Genomic DNA, 26,686 nt, shown 5'->3' on the forward strand with positions numbered 1-26,686 from the left:
GTGCGCACAGTACCTAGCCATGCATTCAGTGTGCGGTTATTGAGTCATGAGTGTTCCTTATTATGACAGAGGTTACCTTAGACATGCGTTGTTATCCGGGTCAACTCTAGAGTGCAACCACGAAAATTTGGCACGAATGCTGCAGAATTCCTTCCTGCATTAAAGAAGGAAGCAGTGTATTGAAAGACGTCAAAGAGCAGTCGAGTTCAAGACAATCGCATCTTTACACAGCCGGCTTATACACTTCACAACTTCTAATTCATTGCACGCTATGGAATCCGGTAGATGTCCCAGGTCACGCATCCGCCACAAACGCATTTATTCCATTCACAACGGCAGAAATATGATGGAAAAAAAATAAACAAAGAAAGTCAACGGTCCCGAGGGACGACCACACACGTTCGTGGAGAGCACGGAGCGAGAGCGTCTTCCGCACAACGGCGCCAGCGCTCCGACAACGGGATCGCCTTTTCCGGAACCGGCCTCAAGAGACGCGGGAAAAATAGCCTCTAGTAAGCACACACGCGCGCCCAATACCACAACGCGAACGGCGGTGGCGTGTCCGCAACCTCGGCGCCCGTGGATCGTTGCCCACAGCCGCTCTGGGGAAAAGGCGCAGGGTATACGTGCTGTGTGTGTGTGTACTGTAAACGAAACGCGCTCGGTGGCGAACGACTGCGCTGCTCAGCTTCCCCGGCTGGTGGTCTGGGCGTGGAACGTCCCGAAGGACTCCATCGTACGGTTCCAAACCCCCCCCCCCCCCCCCCCACCGCTTCGCACCCGATCCCCCCACTCCCCACAACACGCCGTGTATCACTCAGCGCAGTGCACCCGCGGCGGCGGGGTCTTCCCTCGGCCCTTTCCCGGTTTCCTGGGCGCAAACAGGATTATCCTAATTTGGTCGTTACAGAGGCTAAAGTGTTTGGGAACCTGGTCGTTAAATCGATACAAGTTGGAGCGCGACGGTTCCCGCCGGCTCCCTTCTCCCCCCGCTCCTTCTTCCCGCTCCCCTTTCTTCCCTGTGTACTTCCCGCCACGTCTCCCTCGTCGTCGCGGTCCGTGTCGACGCGAGGCAATGCGGAGACGACAGCGCGCATCCCCTCCACCCCGTTCCCCCCCCCCCCCCCACCTCCAGTCCCTCCGATTCCCCATGCACTTTCCCCCGGCGCTTATAGCGTTAGGGCGTGGGCTTTAAAAACAAGGGAAAACAGGAAAGCAGTATACCAGAAGCTGAAAGGGAGGCGTGCGAGCGGACAGAGCTTGTATAGACTGACTGTGTAATGAGGAAACCCTCGCGCGCCTTGTCTCTTGAGCTCGGCGGCAACGGCGGGGCTGCAGTCAGCTACCCCTCCCCCCTCTTCCCATTTCCCTAGGGAGTAGTGGACGGTGGCAACTCTGTTACAGATTCCCCCCCCCCCCCCCTCTCTCTAGCTTTAACGCGAGCCCAGATTCGGCCACTTTTGTAGACGCGTGCATGGTGCGAGTGAACGAGCCGGTTTGTTCCCTCCCTATTTTCCCTGATTTTAGTTCAACTTTCTCCACCGCATCCCCGTCCCAAATCCCTGAGTGCGTGCCTTTTGCGAAACTTTCTCTCTCCTTCGTCTTTTGTTTTATTTCCGAGGAAAGAAGCACCTCATACTGCAGCTGATAGGAACCCGTTTTCCCACAAGAGGCAAGCGCGTGCGTGCAACGACAACACGTAGAGCGCGCGCATAAATGCTGTGCGGAGTGAGCGCCCATATTGTACAGTATACCGCAGACAAATACAGCAAAAATGGGGATTACTCTCAGGACACCGTAAATGAGATGAAAATGAATGTCTTCGTTTTTCCTCACTCATGACGTGCTATCCCTTTCTAACTTTTGTTTAAATTTTTATTCCAATTGTTCACTGCGAGTCACCTTCTTTCTTTCTTTCTTTCTTTCTTTCTTTCTTTCTTTCTTTCTTTCATTCATCCTTCCTTTCCTTCTTTCCTTCTTTCTTTCTCTCTTTCTTTCTTTTTTCTTTCCTTCTTTCTATCTTTCTTTCTTTCCTTCCTTCTTTCTTTCTTTCTTTCATTCTTGCTTCCTTTCTTTCTTTCCTTCTTTCTTTCTTTCTCCCTTTCTTTTTCTTTCCTTCTTTCTATCTTTCTTTCTCTCTTTCTATTTTTTTCTTTCCTTCTTTCTATCTTTCTTTCTTTCCTTATCCCTTTCTTTCTTTCCTTATTTCTTTCCTTCTTTCTATCTTTCTTTCTTTCTCTCTTTCTTTTTTCTTTCCTTCTTTCTATCTTTCTTTCCTTCTTTCTTTCTTTCCTTATCCCTTTCTTTCTTTCTTTCTTGCTTTCTTTCTTTCTTGCTTTCTTTCCTTCTTTCTTTCTTTCTTTCCTTCTTTCTTTCTTTCTTTCTTCCTTTCTTCCTTCCTTTCTTTGTTTCCGGCCTGTTAAACAACAACCGAAGAAATCTTGCGCTGTCGTTCGCTTCACGCTCGGCGGCACATGCGTGCTGAACGGTGCAAGCTGCTCTCGGAGACATAACCAGCACTTCCTCCCTTTTCTGGATTCCGTAACCATGCATGCAAACGCGCTCGGTATGCGGAGTGCGAACGTCGACTCTGCGCCCCCTATACGCTGGGCGCATGTAACACACCGCGGAAACGACAATGCAGCACCCGGAAACGAAGGTTTCCGGAACGCGAGACTGCATAAGAAATTCCGCGCAGTCATCCGCCGATTGAAACTGCGCAGTAACAACGATTGAGCTTGAAACCTTTGCCCTTTTGACGTGTGCCCGTATCGGGGGCTAAAATGCGTACACATGCGACAAAGCCGAATTCCTACACACTGCTCTGTGTAGACATGCACGGTGAGCGATTCGTCTTGTTCTTCTTTCACTCCCTCCTTTATCCCTTCCCTTACGGCGCGGTTCAGGTGTCCAACGATATATGAGACAGATACTGCGCCATTTCCTTTCCCCAAAAACCAATTATTATTATTATTATTATTATTATTATTATTATTATTATTATTATTATTATTATTATTATTATTATTATTATTATTATTATTATTATTATTATTAATACTGTGACTGTCGACGTGTGGACATAATTTGCGACGCATCCAGCCGCTCTGTATTCTCGGCACGCATACGTATGTGCAAAGCTGACGAGCGAGCAAAAAATTTGTACGGCTTTGGAGTTCTTGCTTTCAAGCATATATGGAACTTCTCGGGAATATTCGGGCGTGAAGCCCAACGCTCGTTATCGACGGTCGCTATTCGATAAAGAGTTCTAGGCGGAAGACAAAAGGACATGGTTACAAATACACTGCCGACGTTGAACTCGCTCGTAACCATTCAGCGTGAGAAATGCCGCTCTCTACTTGTCGAAGTGCAATATATGCAGGGTGTTTCGTTTAAGACTTTACACATTTTTAAAAAATCGGCTTTTTGAGTTAAGAGAACGGATTTTTCAGAAGCATTGCCAGCGGTGAACTATATCAGAATACAGCTAAGGCGTACTAACTAGCAGACTGGTTAACTAATATTAAATAGTTAACTTTTTATCTACTAACCTTAGGCTCCTTAATTATTGGCAAGCGTGTAGCTCACAGTAAGTAATATCCATATAATTTTTTTTAGAATTTAGAAAACGCGGCTACCCTCGGCGCTGTGGCCCAGCAAATTTTGGCTATTTCGATGAGCTACATGCACTGGAGAGGTTGCTTTGCCTGCAAACTTCTCGAAAGCGCATGCTTTTTGGCGCGATGTAGCCAAAGTGCGTAGCCGCATCGAGGGTAACCGCGTTTTCTGAGTTCTAAAAACTGATATGCATATCAGTTTTTAGAACTGATGGGCTACACGTCTATGGGCTACACGTCTATGAATAATTAAGGAGCCTAGCAGTAACAGCTATAAAGTTAACAATTCAATATTAGTTAACCAGCCTGCTAGTTACCCCGTCTTAGCTGTATTCAGGTGTACTACACCGCTGACAATGCATGATATGCCGGAAAAAAAAGTGCTCTTCTAACTCAAGGAGCCTATTTTTAAAAATTGCGTGAAGCCTTAAGTGAAACACCCTGTTTGATTAGCATGCTTTTGTGGAACGATATATATCTATAGGGACAGTTGCGATCAGCGCCTATGCGCTTTTAAAATCCGTTTTCTGGCCGTTTGGAATCACTTGGAAACACGTCGCACACTTGACAAAATCATAAGCTGCGTATACAGTGGAGTCACACATTGATGCGCAGCTTGTTACTCTGTGGCATGCACAATGGTATAAGGGGAACACGTACACAACGAAAGACTAACGCGGGATTCGCGCGAAGGAATGGCGCTATGTAAACAATGGCTTCATCCCCAAAGGCTGCGCTTACCCCAATCTACATGCGCAAAAGGATGAGCATACTCGGTACATTTTAAACGACAAAATCGATATGCTGGCAAAACGTTGGGCCCACATACTAGCATGCATGAATCCGCGGAACACAAGAGCGGATGCGTTATAGCAGTTGACATCTTCCGCTATGCTTCTGTATATATATATATATATATATATATATATATATATATATATATATATATATATATATATATATATATATATATATATATATATATATATATATATATATATATATATATATATATATATATATATATATATATATACACCAGCCGGAGAAACGGTTCACGATCACTCCGAAGGCCAATGATTTAAACCATTTGTTGTCTCGATCCTTCCAACAGCATTAATGTGCCCCTGAATGATTTGTACTGCTACAGAGAACCGCCAGCATCCATTGACTACATATGGCGCATTTTAATTAGCTGCCAAGTAAACATCCTGATCTTAAAGAAGGTATGACATGATGTCGACATGGCTACGATATGGAATTCTCTGCAATGGTACGCTATATACTATAGCCATGGTGCTGCCATATGAACCCTGGCAATCTACCCTGCAGATACAAGCGTCCGCACGTGAAAAAACTTATCGCTGAACAGTACGTGCTGGATGATATATTGTCCAAGTGAAGCAAAGAGTTTTGGCTTACGCACACTACAGGCATATAATTCAGCTCATTCAAGGAGCAGCACTTCCGCAGTTGCGAACTGAGCAGCTCGTGATATGCGATTAGTGCTCGACTTTTCAAAAGGCAGAGTCGTTTCTGTAGTTGGCTCACGCTATATAGAGTTTGCACGTGAAGCTTTAAACGTGGCAGCTTTTTGCTTATTTTTTATTCTTACGTCATATCGATTTTCTTGTCACGATCTAAGGCGCCCGTGTGCTGTGCGACGTCAGTGCACGTTAAAGATCCCCAGGTGGTCGAAATTATTCCGGAGCCCCCCACTACGGCACTTCTTTCTTCCTTTCCTCATTCACTTCCTCCTTTATCCCTTCCCTTACGGCGCAGTTCAGGTGTCCAACGATACATGAGACAGATACTGCGCCATTTCCTTTCCCCAAAAACCAGTTATTATTATTATTATTATTATTATTATTATTATTATTATTATTATTATTATTATTATTATTATTATTATTATTATCATCATCATCATCATCATCATCATCATCATCTGGTAAGTCTTTCTCGTGCAAGCAGTAAGTATGCCCAGATGCCATTCAACACTTGTGTCTGTCTCTGCCGTTCGCATTCCGTCCTAGTGCACTGTTATATTATTATTATTATTATTATTATTATTATTATTATTATTATTATTAGTTTTGCGTCGCACCATGCGTGGAACTCCCAAGGTGTGAAGATGCTATAGGTCCGCATATTATATCTGCCAGGTAGAAGCCCACACTTTATAGTCCAATTTACGGCGACATTCCGAAACAAAGTTTGAAGAGAAAACTAAGTGGGCGAGTGCATGAAAAGAAGGCGGCGGAAGTATAGTTCTCTCCTCCTCATCATGCATAGTTCGACGAGGCAATCTCGTCTTCAACGCGCGCCAACTGTACATCCCCGGCGCGCCCCTTCCGCCTAGCTGGACTCGAGCGGATTTGCGCGCCCGGCGGGTTCTTCTTTTTTTTTTTCCCTCCGTGTTCGATCACTGCCGCCGCGCTCCTCGAGAAGGAACAAATCGCGGGGAAAGAGAACGACGGAAGGAACAAGCAGCTTCGAGAAAGAGGCTTTATACCACAGGCTCTCTCACCGTTCTGTGCGCCTGCAGTTTGCTTGCTTGGATTTGCTTCTCCTTCTGTTTTTTTCTTCCTTTGGCAGGTGTATATATATATATATATATATATATATATATATATATATATATATATATATATATATATATATATATCCAATTAGATGTACCTGTGATTTTTTTTTGCTTTACACGATATAGATGGGGCGTTGTGAAGCGCACGAGCAATATATATATATATATATATATATATATATATATATATATATATATATATATATATATATATATATATATATATATATATATATATATATATATATATATATATAATCACAGGTACACCTAATTACATAATGTGTTGGCAATGTGACAGCATTAATGTTACCGGAAGTGACGCCAAATTCCGGTCTGGTGATGTTGCTTGCCTCCAGCCAATCCGCCAATGGCAAATTTTATGACCGACAAAGCATTTTGGCCCCAATACGCAATGAAGACATTTATAATGGACACAAGACCGCAAATTCCGCGGCGATAGTTATGGATGGCGATTTGGTTCATTTTTTCTCCAAGTATAAAAGCACAGTATATCTGTTTGCGCGCTTCACAGTACGTCATCGAGCGTTTATGGTGAAAAAAGGATACAAATTCGCAACACGGTCAGTTAAGCTTATATAACGAAGACTTTTATGTACACGGTCAGCAAATTGAGTACCGCTCTGTATATCGCCCTGCTGTAGACTACACTTCCATTCGAGACTGTGAGCTAGCAGCTGCAACTATAGGATATACGACGAGATTTACCGCGTCGGAATTTATGCTTTCGAACGAGGGCACGGCAGGGCTGCCTTTTCTCGCGCACGCGGTAGAGTTTATATATGCACTGAAAGAGGTATCTAGCGAACGTATTGGTTCGTGACTGCATGCATGCATTTTAATTTCCACTTTTCATTAGCAATCAGCGACAGCTTCTTGTAACCAAACCTTATGCGAAGCTCGGTTCTCCAATGTGCACCTTGCTGAATTTCTCCCGCATGTGGCTAAAACATAAAAGCGTTTGTGACAGCACCAAGTCTACATCACCTGTACGACTGTTGGTGTTAGCTGGGAGACAGCTCTCTCGCACCATTGCGTTTGTCATGCGTGCAAATTAATTTATTGTACGCCACGTCGCCCTGGACGCACACTTTCGGAACCGCATCGTGGTAAATGATTCGGGTCATGCTTTTCAAGCATATTTCTTCGTTACATTTAATGTCCCAACAAGCATCAAACCTGCGTTTGTTCTACATTACACATCGGGGGCACGCGACGCGCGAAAGCTTCAGCCAAAATGCTTTCAAGGGACGCCGAAATCAGCACTTCAGCAGCTGCAATAGCATGGGAGGCGACAAGACCCATTGTTAAAGCCCCATCCTTTCTCCGGTTTGGTTTGGTTTATAGGGGTTAAACGTCTCAAAGCAACTCAGGCTATGAGAGACGCCGTAGGCTATGAGAGCTCCGGAAATTTCGACCACCTGGGGTTCTTTAACGTGCATTGACATCGCACAGTACACGGGCCTCCAGAATTTCGCCTCCATCGAAATACGACTGCCGCGGCCGGGATCGAACCCGCGTCTTTCCGGACGGCAGCCGAGCGCCATAACCACTCAGCCACCGCGGCGGCCCCCATCCTTTCTCCATCCTCCATCATATTCTCTAAGTTCGCCCGCGAGCGCTGCTTATAGCCGAACAAGTACGGTACTCCTGGCTCCTTCGACTCCGCTGCAGCGCAGATGGAACGAAGAAAGGCGTAGGGAGGTGAAGGAGGTGGCCGATGCGAGCCGGAAGGCTTATATTTATATGTATGCGTGCTCCGCGAGAATCGATCGTATCGAGGTAAATGCCTCGCAGCGATTCGTTTAGAACACGCGAACAGCGAAGGAGGGAGGAGTAGTCAATCAGAGAGAGAGAGGGTGTGAGGAAAGGGGGGGGGGGGGGGGAGCGAAGGCTGATCCGACATCGTCGACGACGACGCCTCTATCTATGCATGACGCCGCGGTGCCGCACAATGCCCGCACCGCCTCCACGCAAAGCGGAGCGCTGCTGTGTAGGCCTCGATAAATATACTATACGCCCGCGTATATATATACGCGAACGCATGCATGCATGGACGCAGGGCCGTTTGCAAATTCCCCTACACACACACGAGCGCAGGCGCGTTTTCCGCGCCGTGGATTCGAGCAGCGGCGAAAGGAGATCGCTGCCTGCAATGCGCGCTTCGCGAAGCCGCCCGTGCGTGAGACGCGCCGCCATTATATTAAGCCTTTGAGCACGAGCAGCGCTGAATACGTATTACATGCCGCGCGCGTATGCGGGGGGCCTACGCGTAAGGGTATAGAGGCATATATGCACGATGCTTGCGCGAGTGCAGGCATGCGCAATGCTGCAGGCAGATGTTGCGGCATCTTCGTATAGCCTGCATGTATGTATCGCGTCCGACGGCTGCGCAGTGTTTGAAGAGGAGGTAGCGAATACGTTAGTGGAAGATGATCGAATACCATTGCTCAAGGTGCTGCGTCTTCTTAACGCTGGTCTTTATACCGCGCGTTTTCGCGCGGTTGTTTGGCGTGTTCCTTTATTTCTTATTTAAGGCGCTGCAACTTTAAATCCGCTATTCGTAGCTGTGTAGGTATGATATATCGGCAGTGATGGAAGAGAGGTCAGGTCTGCAGATGAATCGGCTTAAAAAAAAAAGACAATATTATGCGGCGCGAGGAGCCGTTTCTTATACGAAAATGTCATGTCTGGATTGATGTATACAAAAAGTCTAGATACGTACAGTCGTGCGCAAAAAGTCTACAAAAAGTCTAGGTACATATCAGGAATATGACATATTTGCATGGGGGCAGATATACAGTGCACTCGTAGGCGTGAGCTCATTTCCTCCTCCTACGAGTTAGATATCGATTAAAAAGGGAGGCAACTGAGACAAGTCAGGCATGGCTAAGCGATAACACGGTCTTCTCATCAGAGTGCAATCCTGGATATTTAAATAGACCAATGTCCTGCACGGCTGTGGCCGACTGGTCGCTCTTTAAATACTTGTCATCGGTCCTGAACACTGCATGCACACGTCTTAAGGTACGAAACAGCGCAACTAACACGAAGGACCAGAAAAAGAATACACGGACACGCGCTGACTTACGACTGTCTGTTTTAATCGGAAAACCACATATTTGTAATCTCTAATCGCCGCGTCAGAGCCTCACGTCATCATCACAAACTACAACCTAAACAGAAATAAAAATAACAACTGCTGAAACATTAGCACCTACAGGCTCCCAGGTTGTTCCATCAGCCATATCTCGCGCTTAGACAAGGCCATCGAAGTGCTGAGTCATCTTCTGTGAAGATATGATACGCCTCTACTAGTTCTCGTGCAAGTTGCTCTTTATGACGATACAGGACCACAGTGTTGTCAGAGCACGGTGTGCACAGGCGGGATTTGCAATGTGCAACCAACTTTGATGAACAAGAACCTCACAAAGAATTAGCATGTTCCAGCAGGCGATCATTGAGGCACCTGCCTGTTTGGCCCACGTAGAAATGGCCGCACGAGAACGGAATCCTGGAATCTTTTTCTGGTCCTTCGTGTTAGTTGCGCTGTTTCGTATACCTTAAGATGCAATACCAACTCGCCCACTTTGCTGTGATGCACACGTCGTTGCGACTCTTTTGCACTTCGTAACGCAGATTGTTTTCATAACAACTACAGCAATGAACTTCCCCCTCAGAGGCCCGATATGGCGGCACCGATCGACCAAAAAATAGAATTTTTGTATACAAAGCGCGGCGCAAGAGGGCAGTATAGGTATATATATAAAGGAAGCCAACAGTCACCGAAACCAAGGTGCAAGGGGAATGTTTCTATTTTTTTTTTAAATTTCTAGTGCCAATCAATTGGTTTAAAGAAAATTACTTATAAAGCAGCAGAAAAAACAACCATGCCGCCGGTGGAATCCGAACCCACGACCTCCGAATATCGCGTCCGGTGCTCTACCAACTGAGCTACGGCGACGGCTGTCCAATCTGCTGCATTCGTGGGTATTTATGTTTTGCGTGTAAGCGAACCTTGAGAGTGTTCACCAGCGCCACCCTCGTGCATAGCGGCGGACGTAGCACGTCCTGTAATACCGCGAGTTTGACGTAGTACGTCATCTAACGGCGAGGGCGGAAACTGTGCGAGAGCCCTCTTATGCTACCTATGGCATCAAGACTGCCAGAACCGAGACCCCCGTGAAGCTATTAGCAGACAAGGCAAATGAAATGAGGGGCTCGTTTTTGATAAACATATTAAGGAAGCCAACAGTCACCGAAACCAAGGTGCAAGGGGAATGTTTCTAATTTTTTTTTTAAATTTTAATGCCAATCAATTGGTTTAAAGAAAATTACTTTTAAAGCAGCAGAAAAAACAACCAGGGGTTCGCTATATATATATATATATATATATATATATATATATATATATATATATATATATATATATATATATATATATATATATATATATATATATATATATATATATATATATATATATATATATATATATATATATACACACACACCCCAGTGTGCCATTTCCTGGCAGGGTTTGCGTCGCGGCGATGGGCTGAGAAAAAGAAGAAAGAGTCGACAACACAAACGAAGGAGAGAGAGAGAGAAAAAAAAAGCGAAGTTAGCGCCGCGACCGGCTGCGCTCACCGTTCACGCACGCGTTCGAGCGTTCAGCTAATTGGCGCACGCTTGGGATGCGCCCAATTAGGCTTGGCCGCGCTCCATCCAAATATATATGCTCACGCGGAAGGCGCGCTCAAGCACACGCGCGCATTCTCCGCACGCTGCCGCGCTCGATCGCATGCGGGCTAAAATGCGAACACGCGGCCTGCACCGCGCGGAACGAATCTGTGCGACAGCGGTGTGCGCGTGCTCGATCGCGGCTGCTCTGGTCACCTGCGCGGTGGTGCACCGCTACCCTTTCGATCACTGACTGGCCCGATCGGCCGAGATTCGATCAGCACCATCGCCTGTTCGCTGTCGCCGGCCGCGTCCGTGGCGTGCTGAACGGATGAAACGCAGTGATTAGAAAGTGCTCCATTTTAGATGTATGTATACTGTGCGGTTTCCGCTGCGGAACTGTAGGGATTTCACTGACAGGAAGCTTCATCACAATATACACTTCATCACAATAAACATCACAATATACGAGTGCTTAGGTGGCGGTATCGGGCGTGAGCGCGGCTCGTAGAAAAAGACGCAAACAGAACTTCCAAAATAATTTTCTTATTTCACACAGCACCTACGAAGGCAGCCGTTCGTTAGCAGCTGGCGAGTACATAAAAGAAGAACACGAAAAAGCGAGAAACGTCGTTTCGAAGCTGATATCTTGTTTTAACGTCACGAGAAATGTGTGCTTTGACCACAGGCGTATACCTCCCACAACGTCTGTGCGCCCAATCAACTGGGTGTTTCTTTTACAATCGCGCAAGCTTCTAGTGTAGTCCGACATTATGACGCGTGTGCTATATTTTCTCACAAATTCTGTCGTTCAAACTAGACAACCTAGACAGCTATATATGGCGTGCAGTTTTCAAAAGTCATGATAAGCGAACTGCGCACTGCAGCAGACAATGGCGCAGACGATACCACTGGCCGACGCCGGTACGGCATCAGCGGTCGTCCCCTTTGTTTGTAAGCATGGCGTTGGTCTGTATAATGGGTGACGATGTAAAATCGTGCGAAAGTCTGTGGCCACCCATAGAGAAAGAAATCTGATAAAGGGTGGACACTCGGAGAAATCTGGCCCCAGGAACTGCGTAACGGATTAGTTTTTCTGCCATCCGTGTAGTGGCGCCACCAGCGTAGACGCGCGCGCGGGCAGCGCCGGTGCGCTGGTGACGGGGAAACTCGACGACAGCCGGGTGCCATCTGCGACGAGTTACCGGAAGTGACGGAGACGCCATCTAGTTATGAACTGGGCAGCCGGCTACCATGCAGTGGCGCTGTGCAACTTGTCTCCCTTACCAAACGCGTACTTTTTGAGCCAGCGGGGTATAAGGCGCAAAGAGGAGACTGGTGTCATAGTTACCCGCAGAGGTCAGGCCAGAAGTTTTTTTTTTTTTTTTAACAGAATGTAAATTTTCTGAGCAAAAAAAGGGCAATTAATTCAATGCACGCTGCTCGGAGGGCATGAAATGTGTTTAAAAGAACATTAATGCACACGAAATTAAGTACCCCACTATACAGCTACTTCAACAAACGCTGAAGTCAGTTTGAAGATATTTTTGGACTTGTGAGCAACCTCTTAAAAGTCGTGCAGGTATATGTGTAAGTTTCAGTTTCAGTAACTTTCATCGCATAATAGCGGTCTTTGTACTGCCGACCTAAAAAGGTCGGTGTTGCCAAATGAGTGCTCTATGAATTTGGTTCTCATTAGGGTGGTATAGGCTATATAGTCACATACAAGTGAAGTCTGCAATGACCGCTACACATAATTCCTCTGTGACGAAAAGTAGTCCCCTGTTATATCTTTTATTGCTATCAAAACAAAAAACCAGTGGACGAAATTACAAGCTCAAGAATTTTAATGCATCTGGCTTGTTTGATACGGTAAACCGTCAGAAAGCTGATTTCATTTACTGTTGCGATTGGTCAGCGAAGTAATACAGGACACCACGGACCATTATGGCCAATTGATACCAACTGCTCTTTTTCTTTAGTTATTGCCTACTGTACCAAAACGGGTAAAGCTTCCACCACAGCTATGAAAAATGTTGTGAGGGTATGAGTATGAGTGTGATCGGCGCTCTCGCCTCACAGCTAGCATATATACTATACCTCTGTGCTGTTTTTGTTGTCTATATAGTTTCCTGCAGAGCTATTTGATCTTATCAGGTGGTGATTAACGCCGCTTCAAAACTTGACTAGTCCCAACGACCACTTTGCGGATGTTAACGTATGATGACGCAATGTGGAAGCGGCAAATTAAAGCTGCCGCAGTTTGTCGTCGTTATTTTCAGAAGGGGTGAATTCTTTTGTTGCAGTTTTAGCTCTTAATTTGTCTCTCGGACTGTTATATCTATGCATTTTTGTTACTGAATCTTGGCTTATGGGGTTTAACGTCCCAAAGCGACTCAGGCTATGAGAGACGCCGTAGTGAAGGGCTCCGGAAGTTTCGACCACCTGGGGTTCTTTAACGTGCACTGACATCGCACAGTACACGGGCCTTTAGAATTTCGCCTCCATCGAAATTCTACCGCCGCGGCCGGGATCGAACCCGCGTCTTTCGGGCCAGCAGCCGAGCGCCATAACCACTCAGCCACTGCGGCGGCTTTGTTACTGAATCTGTTTCACTTATTCCGTTGCCAGGTGCCTGAGCGTTTATCAACTATGTTGCAGTCTGTGGCTCGAACACATACGTGATTGACCTGGGGCGTCACGACTGCCTGCTAACTTCCGAATTTTGGCCCATTTAGACTGCTGAATTTCATTGCATGCACCCTAAGGGAAGTTTCGGAATCTGAATGAAGCACATCTGAGCAGACCAAGTGAATGGCACAAGAAGCCATCGGTATTAAAGTATAGCTGACCTCTGAGTTTTGGACAGATCAGAGTGCTGGACTTCAATAAACTGTTGCCATTGGAAGTTTTGAAGTAGTATGGGGCTATAGTATATGAAAGACGAAGCCACGCTTAATCAAGCCAGCAAAGTAAGAAATCAGCCATGAATTGCCTTTAGAAAATTACAGATATGGTGCAGGTCTATTTTATATATAGCTATATAAGGTCATATATGGGAACACACGGACAGGTACGTAGATAGGGTTAAGAGCAACCTTATATGGTCTATATATTGCTATATATGGCCATATAAGACCACAGATACAGGCAGATATGGCAAAGAAGTACTTTATATAGCGCCATATAATGGCATATATTGTCATATTTGTACCCTTATATATAGTGCTCCTTCCATATACGGAGTCTTTCTATCTCTCATATGGCAGCTGTCTCCCACATATGCGAGCATCACTCCTCATATATGGGGTGCTTGTACCATAAGCTGCCCGATTGAAATAATTATTTCTCATGGGAGGCATAATATTAATCGCAAATTAAGGCCATGATACTAAAGCAAGAGGTACGTGTAAACATTTACAAACGCAATAAATAAAGGAAACTTCGTCAAACGTTAATCACAACCTAATCACTCTTGCGCAATCTCCGAATGACATTCAGCTGCCGCTGCGCGTGCCCCAGACTGGGCTTCACCGCGCATGCACGCGAGACTTCGAGGCGGTTCTGCGCACGCGCAGTTGCGCCCAGACCACCACGGCCACTCTACTATACTACCGAGTTCTCGATCCGCATGCTATGAATGCCTTCAGGAAGATGGTTCAAGAGCCACACGATTGACCCGGAGCGGAACGGTTGTTAATGGGGGTGCTGTTGTGCCGTTCACTACAGAAAACAAATCTGGGCTCGCAGAACTGCGCACGCGTGCAAGTCTTCGAGGGGTTCTGCGCATGCGTACAGTTGCGTTAAGGCCAACATGGTTGTGGTGCCATGACAGTATTCTCGGTTGAATGCATGATGTGACTCCCCAGCTGGAGACATATTCATGTGGTTCAAGAGACATTGTCCTTGAGCGAAAGATGGTGCTGTTGCTAAAACGGAAAGGAGGAAACAGCGGACTCACCTTTCTTGGCGTCGTGCGCAGTGGGACTCGCAGCCGCGGCCAGCGCGGAGGGAGTGAGGGCCCCCGCCAGCGGACTCGGCGGGGCCAGGGCGGGTCCTCCGGCGGCGGCCGCGGACAGCGGGGGTGGCGGCGCGGCGCTCGCGGGGTACCAGGGCCACGGCTGTCCGTTGAGCATGCGCAGCTTGTCGTAAACAGACTCCGGGCATCCGCCGCCGTGCACTGCCGCCGCGGCCGCTGCGGCAGCTGCCGCCGCTGCCGCCGCCTGGTGGTGGTGGTGCTGCGTCTGCTGCTGGTGCTGGTGGTGCTGTTGCTGCTCCTTCTGAGCGGCCAGGTTGCGCAGCACACGGTTGATGGACGACACCTGCGCAAACGTCGAAAAAGTGGGGAGGGAGATAAAGATTGCTCAACTCTTCTTTTTTCATTGCCAAACGCTGGGCGTGCAACCAGCCGCTGTGAAAACAATTCTGTAACGCTTTGTTTTCTGCTGACATGTCCCACGTCATTTATATATATTTTTATATATTTCTATTTAGCTGATGGCCTTGTAGTTTTGTAGAACGTCTTAAGCAATGGGACAAGCCCTGGGCGGGCTGTAGTCCTCCGTTTAGCTCGTTTAGCTTTCCTTTGTAACCGTAAGGCTGCGCTTGGGTGGATGATAATGAATAATTACTTCCCTATTTCAGATTTTACTTCACCTTGGTGGGGGGGGGGGGGGGGTGGCCCAACCAAATTGGACTAATAACAGTGTTTCACATGTAGAAAACAGTACTGAGCATCACTTGACAGGAGACGGTCAAATAATCCGTAAGCCCATAACCGCTCTTCGCAATTCTTCTCGGAAATATTCAAACCAAATGTAGTTAAAAAAATAAAAAGACCCGAACTTCTTGTCTTTATTACTACAACCATGATTCAGCTGACATGAAGGGTGGATTTCAAGCTGGAAAGCTGTTTCTGGCGTGTTTTTTTTTATCTCGTGTCATTAAAACAAAATGGAAAGATTTGCTCCTGGAAAGAGGCTTGCTTGCATTGCACTTCGTTGAAGCCTAACATCGAACAGTTCACGCAGGGGCAATTAGCACAACTGAAGGGCCAAAAGAGCTCTACACGCCGATGGTGAATTCAACGAAAAGCAGGGCTGTCATTTAGGCTAAATCGCGCTGGCCGTAGATGAACCACCATGGCTTGCAGTTCTGGGCATCAGCCCACCACTGGCAAGTGGTTCGTAATGGTGGCCTCTGCGTCTTTTATGATGGACTTCGATAGAAGCGTATTGTATTTTAAAGCGCATTCTCAAGCGCCATTCTCTGCGGAACATGCCGAAGGCGTTCAGATGGTCGTGCACGTTCGGATGTTCTTACAAAAGATGATCGGCATCGAAGCGCGCCACACTTGTATTTCAGGTGTCTTCCAGTTGCAAGTCGTTCTCAAACGAAGACAGCTTCTCGAGCTCAGCTTGCGATCAGCAAACGTCGCCGAATGATACTACCCGCAACGCTGCGCCGCTTTCGGGTGAAGCAGACATACAGGCATTGTGCACTGAACAAGTCCCAAGGCGAATAAGGAGCTGTTATGAGCTGTACGACCGTGGCGCGCGCTCTTTGTCGCAGCTATGCGTGTACAGAATGACTCGATGCCACCGTGACAAGCTACTGCCTTCGTAACGAGGCACCTTCCACTCCCTGTAAGGTCCGTGGCGAGAGGGCGCGGCGGTCCGGCCGGCGAAGTGGTCATTTCGTAATGCCATAAACACGCTGCATGCTGACACGGTGCCGCGGCGGCGTGGCCTTCTCCGCCTTCTCTTTCGCATCCTTCTTTCTTCCTCTCTCTCTTTCTTTCTGCGTACGCATTTCCTTCTGCTTTCATTGATTTGGCGCTAAGCGAGAGAGAGAGACAAGGGGGAGGAGCTGCATCGAGCGCTCGGAAGCGCGACTGTTACGCCACTTCCTGCGTCTATTGCTCTTATACAGGGTGTCACGCGTAACTTGAGCCAAGCCTTTGTAGGGTCGGCGCGCGTTGTCAGAGAATGACACAAACTAAGGCTACATTGTTCTCCTCATGACTCGCTAACAACTTTTGTTGTCATATGACGAGGTGGACTGAAAGTTGATTAGTAAGCACAATTATCTATGAGTTGTTGTGACCTCGACGTCGTAGGCGAGTGTTCAGTAACGACACGCAACGCATACACTGTCACTTGGCAGAACAATAGCGCATAGCTTGCATTCCGCGTCCCCATTCACTGTTCGCGCTGAAGGGCCCACAATGAGCTGCCAAAACTGTCTTCATAAGGCGCCTTACCGGCGTTTCGCGACTGCAATTTCGTAAAACTTACGCATACAAGCTCGCGAAAGTTTACATGACTGCGCACGCGGAAAGATACACGGATAATGAGTCACCTGACTCTTGCTTTCTGAAAGTTGAAGGCATTGTTCTCGTCCGTGTTCTAGCTTTATCATTTTTCTTTTTCATTCTACTCCTTATTCATGCGGCTGCGCGCGCATCAGTTACACAGGGGACTCGAAGCACGCCTCGTCGAGCAACGCCGCGGCGCCGTCTAGCAGTAGGCGAGCAGACCGCTCTGAGCCGCGTCACAATCGGATTTGCAAGGAAAAGAGTCTCGGGGCCATTGTTTCCGAGAAGCCTGCATGCATGCCCTCCATCCCCGCACCCCTCGAGCCGGCGTCGCCGCCGACCGGGAAGACACACGACCTGGCCTATAAGCTGAGAACTACTCCGCTCTGGCGATCGCAGAGTGCGCGCGCGTGGCTTTGGCATTTCCACGAGGGTGCGCTGAGCGCGGCAACTGACTTTGGGCGACTGCAACGCACCGCGCCGAGACATGTCCCGGGGAGGACGGGGAGATGCAAGCATGCAGAGGAGCTACGCTGAACACGAGAATGGAGCAGCAGTGGCGGTGGATGGGTTGCTTCGATCGGCGCCCGCCTAAAGCAGATCGCCGAGGGGGAGAATTATTTGCGTGGCAAGCTTGTGTTTCTGCGTCGGCTCGGATGGCGGCGCATACGCGCTTGGGGTTGCACTGCTTGTGCCCGGGCATGGTCTGTCTCTGCGTCCATCACTGCATGCCTACCTGTCACTCTGTCTCTGTGAGATGCGAATGGGACGTTTGTAACATTAACTTTCATTAATTAATCGCTCAAACAACAAACGCAAGGCACACGAAGGACGCAACTCTAGATTTTATTTATTTTTTCAAACTCTTATCAGTGTTTGCCATCTTTTTCTGCGGTTCAAAATTTCTGTTCCGATTGGCTCGAGTCAGTTATGCTCATAGTGACGCAAGGTTGGGAACCTTTACTTTGGTTCCTTTTGTGATATCATACCAACATTTTTTTTTTATCTGCCGCCACGGTGGCATTGCGGTTGTGGCGCTCTGCTGCTGACCCGATGGACGCGGGTTCGGTCCCGGCAGCGGCGGTCGCATTCCGATGGAGGCGAAATTCTAGAAGCCCGTGTACTGTGCGATGTCAGTGCACGGTAAAGAACCTCATGTGGTGAAAATTATCCAGAGCCCTGTACGACGTCGTCCCTTGTAGGCCGAGTATTTTTTGGACGTTCAACCCCATAAATTATCTCCATTTTTTTTTCTCTGCCTATTTTTTCCCGCACGCCTCTCCTTCTGTCTTCGTCTCCCAAATTTCCTTCCCCACGCAGAGTAGCATGCCAACTATTTTTAAATGTCGGCTAAATTCTCTGCTTTTTCGTTAAGGGGTTTCTATCTCTCTCACACACACTCTTTCTCTAAGGCGCCCGTGTGCTGTACGATGTCAGTGCACGTTAAAGATACCCAGGTGGTCGAAATTATTCTGGAGCCCTCCACTACGGCAGCTATATCTTCCTTTCTTCTTTCACCCCTTCCTTTATCCCTTCCCTTACGGCGCGGTTCAGGTGTCCAACGATATATGAGGCAGATCTGCGCCATTTCCTTTCCCCCCAAACCAATTATTATTATTATTATTATTATTATTATTATTATTATTATTATTATTATTATTATTATTATTATTATTATTATTATTATTATTATTATTAATCTCGTCTAGCGCGCTCCCTTGCATAAAATAGAATGTTCTAGAGGACAACTTACTCCTTTTTTGCGCCCATAAAATGCGTATTCGTGTTTACAGTGCACACACACACACGGAGGAACGTGTGGGGAGGTTGGGGCGGATGCATAAAGGGGTGCACCCACGCTGGGAATGTTGTCGTTGTTGCACACCCCTTCGGACAGCAGCCGGTCCCGTATCTCCCAGGCGAAGATGGAGGGGCACTCGCGCTTGTACTCTGCGATCTTTCCCACCACGGGGGGCGTGGCCACTCGAGGCTTGCTGCCGCCGATGGCCCGCGGCCGAATCGAGCCGGTCTCGTAGTACCTGAAGGAAGAGCAGAGGCATCGTCGTCATCACGTCACCGGGTACACGTATTCGTGAAGGGGGGGACACTCGCCTGCCGAGTATCTTGGAGACGCATCCGTTGGAGACCTGCAGTATGCGCGAGATGTCGCACGGCCTGGCTCCGGAGTGGGCCAGCTCGACGATCTTCTGGCGCGTCGAGTCCGGCAGCGGCCGGCCGTTCACGTACACGCCTCCCAGCTGGTTGACGCCGCTGTGCCCCTTGTGGGGCATGTGGTCCCCAGCGGAGGACAGCGCTCCCCGCACCAGCGGCTGCAGCTCCACGGTGGTCGGCCGCTCCGGCGGGCTCCGGGCCCGCGTCACCCTGCACGGTTGACAGCAAAGTGGTCCATTTACACTACGCTGTCAGCAGTTGTCCGCGGGGCAGGCCAAAAGGCAGACAAATGCTTGAGGAAGAGTCTGTTCCTCCGCCTTGTCACGAACACCATGATGTGCCCGGCCTCGCTAAAGCACTTTGACCCTGCCTTCTCCGGGGAGTGCCCGCACTGTGGGGAGAGGTCCTCGGACCTCTACCACATGGTGTGGGCGTCCCCTCCAACCCTGCTTTTACTCCAAACCCAAACCCCACCCGGGAGGACTGGGAGGCGACCCTACTCGCCTGTTGCGACCTGAAAGCCCAAAAGGCGATGGTCGAACGAGCTATGGCGGCAGCGGAAGCCACTGGGGTCCCGTACTAGGGACTCCACCTAGTGATTGTGAGGGGAAGGGCACTAAGCCTGACTCCAGAGCACCCTCCATGTAACTCCCTCTTTTCAGAGGAAATAAACGTTTTTACCACCACCACCTCCTTAATTCTAGCTGCCATTAATAATAAATAATAATAATAAATTTTTATTTCCTCATTCCAATACAAATTCGGCCCTGCCAAAGCCTTAGAAGGCTTGAGTGGCAGCGCCCGGCAGCAGACGGCACAAAACTCATGCGCCGAGCACACAAACAAAAAAACAAAAAAGGGGAGGTGAGAAAATTAAAATGAATTCGAAAAGCGCGGACGCAAAAATGCACACGAGCGGAGAGAAAGCAAACAAAGAAAACGAAGAAAAATGTAAAATCATAGTATCAAAACAGAATGCTGGAGCTAAGAGCGTAATTTGTCAAGGCAGGCTGTCACTATTTTTTTAGGGTTAGCAGGAAACATTTCTTTAGGTACACAAGGCATCCATTGCAGAAAAAAACACACTCAATGGAAAGGCTAAATGAATGGCTTACATTGTAGTAGTTTTTATTTATGCTTTAAAAAAACTAGGCACTTAAATGATAAACTGCAAGAATGGCTTTTTACATGCCAGATACCTACACACCGCTAACTAAGGGGGCTACCGTTAATCAGTATAGAGGACCTCCAAATCGTATCTTCATCCAATGTGCACTTATAAGCACTATAGTTCAGCGCAGTATTTATATTCGCAGTATTTGAAACATCTGCGTGCAGACTCCGTATCTGCTTATATTGTGGAGTCAGTGAGTACAAGTTAGGACACAATTTCATTCACGTGCTCTCGATAAACGGTGAACATGTTCATTACTGACAACCGAGATCTCACAGGAAAGACGACGGACTTTCACGCTTGCAAACTCCTTCATAATGGAGACAAGTTTCGCAGCATGAATACAGCGCACGCAGAAGACAAGGAACAAACAAGACAGGACTGTGCTGCACTTCCAGCTGATTTTATTTGAAAAATCTCGACGTTTAAACACATTCAGTTATCATGAGGTGAAACCTAACCACAATCATCCAAAAAAGCCATTTCATTCTCCAGCAATGACCGTGAAGGCGTGCTGACGCAGTTGTCACCGGCTTTCCTAATAAAAAAGGCTTCGATAATTTCACGCTGAAGCTTGTCCTTGGCGTGACCCAGAAACTGCGCCTTCTTAAACATAGGTTTGCATTTGCACGACCGGCAGTGTACGGCAAGATGGCCGCTGATACCGTCTTTTACAAGATTGAAGTGTTCTAGCGCTCTTTCATTAAAACAACGCCCTGTTTGGCCAATGCACACTTTTTTACACGTAAGAGGAATGCTATAAACTCCTTCCGTCGGCAAAAGCGTGCAGCGCGACGTATATAACAAACGACTATGCACGTGTCTTTAAAAGAGTGCATGCAAATTAAACAAGCTTCGCTCTTGTTCGGCTTGCATCTAATCGCCTGAAGGAAGGCATATGCGATTATTAACCACCCAGCATCGGCATAACGCCGGCATCATATCTGAATCTCTCTATCTCTCGAATAAGCGAGACATGTCCCGAGGCGCCTGCTCTTTTTTTTTTTTTTAACAATGGACCCACATCACCACGGCGCGAAACTAATGGGGTGGAAAACTGTCCTCGCGTCAAGCAGTTCATCCCGACACTTTCTTCTCTTCATTTCTGTCGGTATAGAACCAGCTTTAAGCTTTCTTCCTCTTTCATTTTTTATGCACTCTTCTTTTTTCTTTTGCGTTTTAATTATTTCCCTCCATTATTCTTTTCCCCCTTTGAGCTGCTGCGCGAGGACGAGCGTTCATTGGAGAGCATCAGCACACGCGGGTGCGTGAGGATCGCCTGCGACGTCGTCGAGGAGCGCGGAAGATCGAAACTTCCGCGCATGCGCATTAGCTGCAGCCGTTACGCGCGCCAACCAATCAGGACGCTGTAGCTCTATGAGCGCAAATTTGAATTTCGTTGCGGCCGCTTATATAGGCGTAATGTCGCATGTCCATTCAGAGACAATGCATGGTACGTAACTATAAGTAAAAAAAATACAGCTAAGAAAAGCCCCTCGCTCGAAAAAGTAATGATGGCTGGAGAGTATCGAGCGCGGACCAATATTTTTAAGATAAGAGACATTTCGGCCCCGCTCCGGGGACTTTGTTCGCACTGAACGGATGTGAGAGTTGATTATATAGGCTTCATGACGTGACGTAAGCAGCGGGTGTACCGCTATAGTTACAAAATAGAAGAAAAACAACGAGAGAAACAACGCTGCTTAGAAAATAGAAGAAAAACAACCACATGCCCCCGGTGGGATCTGAACCCACGACCTCCATACGTAAAGGGTGTGCGGATGAAATATTAAGTATAAAATGCATATTAATTCCGTTGTAGGCTGGGTCAGATCGGATAATGCACAATATCAAAGAAGAATTTGCACTCTAAACACGAATTAGCCTATATAGGGGTAAAAATGCATTAATCTATCCTCTTGCGCACTTTAGGAGCAAGGTATGCTTCCCAAGCCCAGGATTAAATTTCCATCACTAAAAATACATACGGCTGGCAACGGAAACAAATTCCCTCTTCAAATCATGCGAAGTTCTAACAGTCACGAAAATTTTAATCGATGTTGCAGTTTCTTCTACTTGCTAACCTCAAGACCACAGGTTGCGCGTTTAAAAGCCTCCTCCCATTGCTAACTGCATGAAATGACTATGCTTTGCGGTGGGAATATCCCTCCGTTACAAGAATAAGCATTCCGTATGTATAGTGATGGAAATCTACTCCGGGACTTGATCCTAAAAGGTATTGCGCTAGAGGACAGCTTACTCGTTGTTTGCTTCCATAAAGGCTTATTCGTGCTTAGAGTAAGTACTATAGGATACACAACGAGTCATTACAATAATAGCTATCAGTTAAATTCGAGGAAATCGCACGGAGTACGCGTCGACCTACACAAATGATCTTGGTTTATCCTTAGAATCAGTGTAGCAGTGATGGGAGCGGCTACTCAACGCAGTTCCTTTAGTTAAAATACAAAACTTTCTGACCAAGCTGCAGGTTTTATTTTTAACGCCACTCTTGGCATCAAGGTAGGCACAAGGAGTTTTAATACATATACTTATTATATACGTTTTGAGACAGCAATTCAGTATATGTCCCCTTGCAAAAGCATACAGCTTTTCTTTTCTTTTATTTTCACAGTCCCTGGCCTACGCTTGACAAGCTACTTCATGACGGAATGCGTCTCGAATAATGAAGCCGCCGCGACTCAGGAAGCTGACCCGTTTTTAAGCGAGCTGTACATCTATGGGCGATGGATCGCTTTCATGCAACACCATGAAGGTGTTGGTGGCGGTAATCTCAGGTCAAGCGTAGGAGCACCAGGCGAACTGTTAGACTTATGACCTCCTTCGAAGAACTCCTTAGCACGTAGCATGTCGGAAAGGGCATACATGGAAGTTTTAAACTTTCAAACACGTATCTGCTTTCGAGAAAAAAAGTTTGAAGGCTACGATCCGCAGCCTGAAAAAAATTGCTTACATGTGGGAAACGTGCTTATCATTGCACTTTTCATAGCCAGGCTATGACACACCCACTTGGGTACTGTATGCCTCGAATGCGTAGAAATATTGTCGAACCTGTGCCTAATGTGAGTGCATTGTGGTAGCTTACTGCCTTTTAGTAGCTCAATTTTTTTTCCCTGTGACGACAGAGGAGAACTTCTCCAGCGAGAAATCTTACATAGGAAAACTATGCCGATGACTAATTTGCTGACGAAAAAATCTGAAATATACATGGTTCAAAATTCAAATGGACCCGCCTACCCCAACCACACCCACCAAGACTGACCCATAATTCCGCCTCTGCATGGCGCCCTTAAGAGACAGAGAGAGAGAGAGAGATAAATAGGAGGAGGGAAGGCAGGAATGTTAACCAGAAGAGTGTTGGTTTAATCTTAGCTTCCGCGATGCTCGTTCCTCAGCCGCCAATATGTGCAGGGCTCGCTATAGAGGGAAGGCACATACGAGCGCATACAAGCAGCACATACGACCAGCACCGAAAGCGCAAACGCATACTCCAGCTAGGCATAAGTTCTGTGTACCTAGTTCAAGCGCACTTTGCTCTCCCCATAAGCAAACAGGCTCCTGCTCAAATAGTGTGAGAGACACATTTCAGAAAAATAAAAGTGCGGCTACACCCCTCGTCAGCGGCGTACTGCAGTGGACACGGCAAAAGGCGGAGCTGAGAGGGAAAAGAGTTTGCGCAAGCCACGGAGGAAGACTATGAACTCCGCCGTCTGCGGCGACCAGAAAAGGTCACAAGCCCGCGGCGCCACTGTCCTGCTGGCGGCGTCTGGCGGCCTGGCAAGAAACTACTGAAATGCAACTACTGAAATGAGCGCGCGCCGCCGGAGCCGCCTGCCCGGGCGCTGCAATTTTATGCGAAGCATACTAGCCGCACAACCGAGCTCTTCCTTGCTGCGCCGCGCGCGGCCGCGTAGCTACCACTTGACCTACATCGGCGCACCACGTGATATGACGTCACAACAGCTGTGAAAGCTGGGGCTCAACTCGTGCGCTCGCTTGCGGAAGCGCAGCCTCAGCCGGCGGCCTAACTCCCGCTCCTACCGCTAGGAGATACTGACGTCACGCAATTGTATAAAAGGCGACGCACTCGTTGACTCAGTTGAGCAGCGAGATGTGGGCCAGGGAGAGGGCGGCTCGCCAGACCGCAAAGAGCAAGTTACAAACAGCCACGGAAACGGGAGAAGAACGAGAAGTACGGCTTGCCAAGCGACGTATGCTTCGCATCCTAGGCTTAACCATAAGCTAAGCCAGGCCTTTTTTTTTTTCCCCTGTTGCTTCTACGAGGCGCCGCCACTGCATGCGCCCCGTCGGCGCATACAACAACTGTGACTCTATCTGGTCGCCTGCGTTGGCTCGCGCAGACGGGAGTTTCACCTCCTGTATAGTCTTACTCCGTGGCGCAAGAGGAAGAGGAGCGGAGAGGAAGGAGCAGCAAAGTAACAGCCTGCAAAATGAACTGCGGATGCTGGCGGTCAGCAGCAGCAGCTTGGCTTCGGAGAGCGGCACACTTCAAAACGGCCACCGCAGAGGCAAACACAAGCCTGCGAGACGACAACGCAGCAGGCTGCGCGACCACGCCGAGACAAACAACAAAGGAGAGACGTTTAAGCCACAGCGGGTGGTTCTCATATAGCCCTCAAAAGAGGGCGGGGGCGTCGGGCACGCAACAACTGGGAGAGGAAGAGGGAATGGCTTTGAGCGCCTAAGGAAGGAGAGGGCGACATCTGTATAGAAACACGGTCGCGCGCGCCCGCGCCGGCTAAACGCATGCAGGTCGACCGCCGCCGCTGGCGCCAGGATCGCTGTGACGGATTAGGCCAGAGTTCGAGCGGGCGTGCGCGCAGTACGGTGTGTACAAGCAGGAGTTTAGTCCGAGCTGCTCTGACAGAGCTCTGCCAGATTACCGAGCCGAGTCTGTAGCGCACAAACAGGCACGCGGGTGTGTGTGTGTGCGAGCGTGTATGGTAAATGCTCCCTCGCAGAGAGCCCATATACGTCCTGTATATAGTGCAGCTCCTGCTCTTGCATTTGTTTCTCTCCTTGCTTGGCCACGCGAGCCATGCCCGAAAGTGCTGCTTGTTAGCCTCGCAAAGTAAATAAGTTTAAGCGGAAGTTCCTAACAAGCTTACGTCTTCTCAACTCCCCAGACAAGTGCGGTCCAAACAACGTGCAAAATGACATTCGTGACTGAGGCGTTACCACTTGAAGATCGTCAACTGCTTTGTTGCGCGCAATCGCGCGTACAGTTACTTCTTTCCCCCATTTTCTGGTACTGGTTTATAGTGCACCAGAAGGAAACTCTAGTGTTCGCGTATAGGTCGCCTACAGTGCATCCATGTCAGAAATTTGTTTCCTAGTCAACCAATCAACTATAATTAACTCTAATTAGTACTGATCAGCTAACTTTTACATCGCTGAAAACACACAACAGTTATCGCTTAGAACGCCGTACAGAGTAGGACGCTAGCACCTCTGGCCTGAATATCTTAGTTTACACGCTGAATCAAGAACTGCACGATACTCCGGGTGCGCTCGGGATTAGAAAACTCAGCTTAATCACCATCACTGCATACCCCTTCATCGAGCTGGCTAAACACGTGAACTCCACTTGAACAAAAAATTCTAATTAATTATTGTCGCCTAACTGTTGGCTTATGTAATATTTTTAAAAATTCGCCAGGAGACCGCCAACGATAAGGAAGTTTTGTTCTCGTCAAATGTTACGCTCCGTTTAAAAACTGCGGCCAGCATTAAGTTTATTTTTATTTATTTAATAAAAGCATCGCCTTGATTCAATGGCAGCAGGGGGGAGGGGGGGGGCATAATACACAAAAAAGCCATACGTGCCCACATTGCTAAATTAAGCACTCAACGCGTGCAAAAATGCACTGTTTGATGGGGTTGCAACAATTTCCATTCCAGAGACGAACTTTTCAAACAAAAAAAAAAACGAATGACCTAAAGTATCACTCCCAAATGGAAACTCCTTAACTTTGAAGGCGTGGTAGCGTCTCTTGTGAAATATATGTGAGTGGCTTCATATACTGATCTCGATCTATACCTGTTTGGCAAAGGTAAATAGTGTGAAATGACTT

The 26,686-nt window shown here is 47.7% G+C and overlaps 1 protein-coding gene across 2 annotated transcripts in view; it reads right to left on the minus strand.

Moving 5' to 3' along the window:
- LOC144128374 (paired box protein Pax-6-like) overlaps window positions 1-26,686 on the minus strand; it is a 62,598-nt gene that overhangs the window by 18,410 nt on the left and 17,502 nt on the right. For both annotated transcript variants that reach the window (XM_077661737.1, XM_077661736.1), the window contains exons 2-4: window positions 19,337-19,606; window positions 19,083-19,263; window positions 14,870-15,230 (exon numbers count right to left, since the gene is read on the minus strand). In XM_077661737.1, the coding sequence (XP_077517863.1) occupies window positions 14,870-15,230; window positions 19,083-19,263; window positions 19,337-19,515 (721 nt within the window). In that variant the 5' untranslated portion in view covers window positions 19,516-19,606. The remainder of the gene's footprint in view (window positions 1-14,869; window positions 15,231-19,082; window positions 19,264-19,336; window positions 19,607-26,686) is intronic.

The sequence above is a fragment of the Amblyomma americanum genome, chromosome 4, assembly GCF_052857255.1.
Source record: "Amblyomma americanum isolate KBUSLIRL-KWMA chromosome 4, ASM5285725v1, whole genome shotgun sequence".
NCBI classification, from domain to species: Eukaryota; Metazoa; Arthropoda; class Arachnida; order Ixodida; family Ixodidae; genus Amblyomma; species Amblyomma americanum.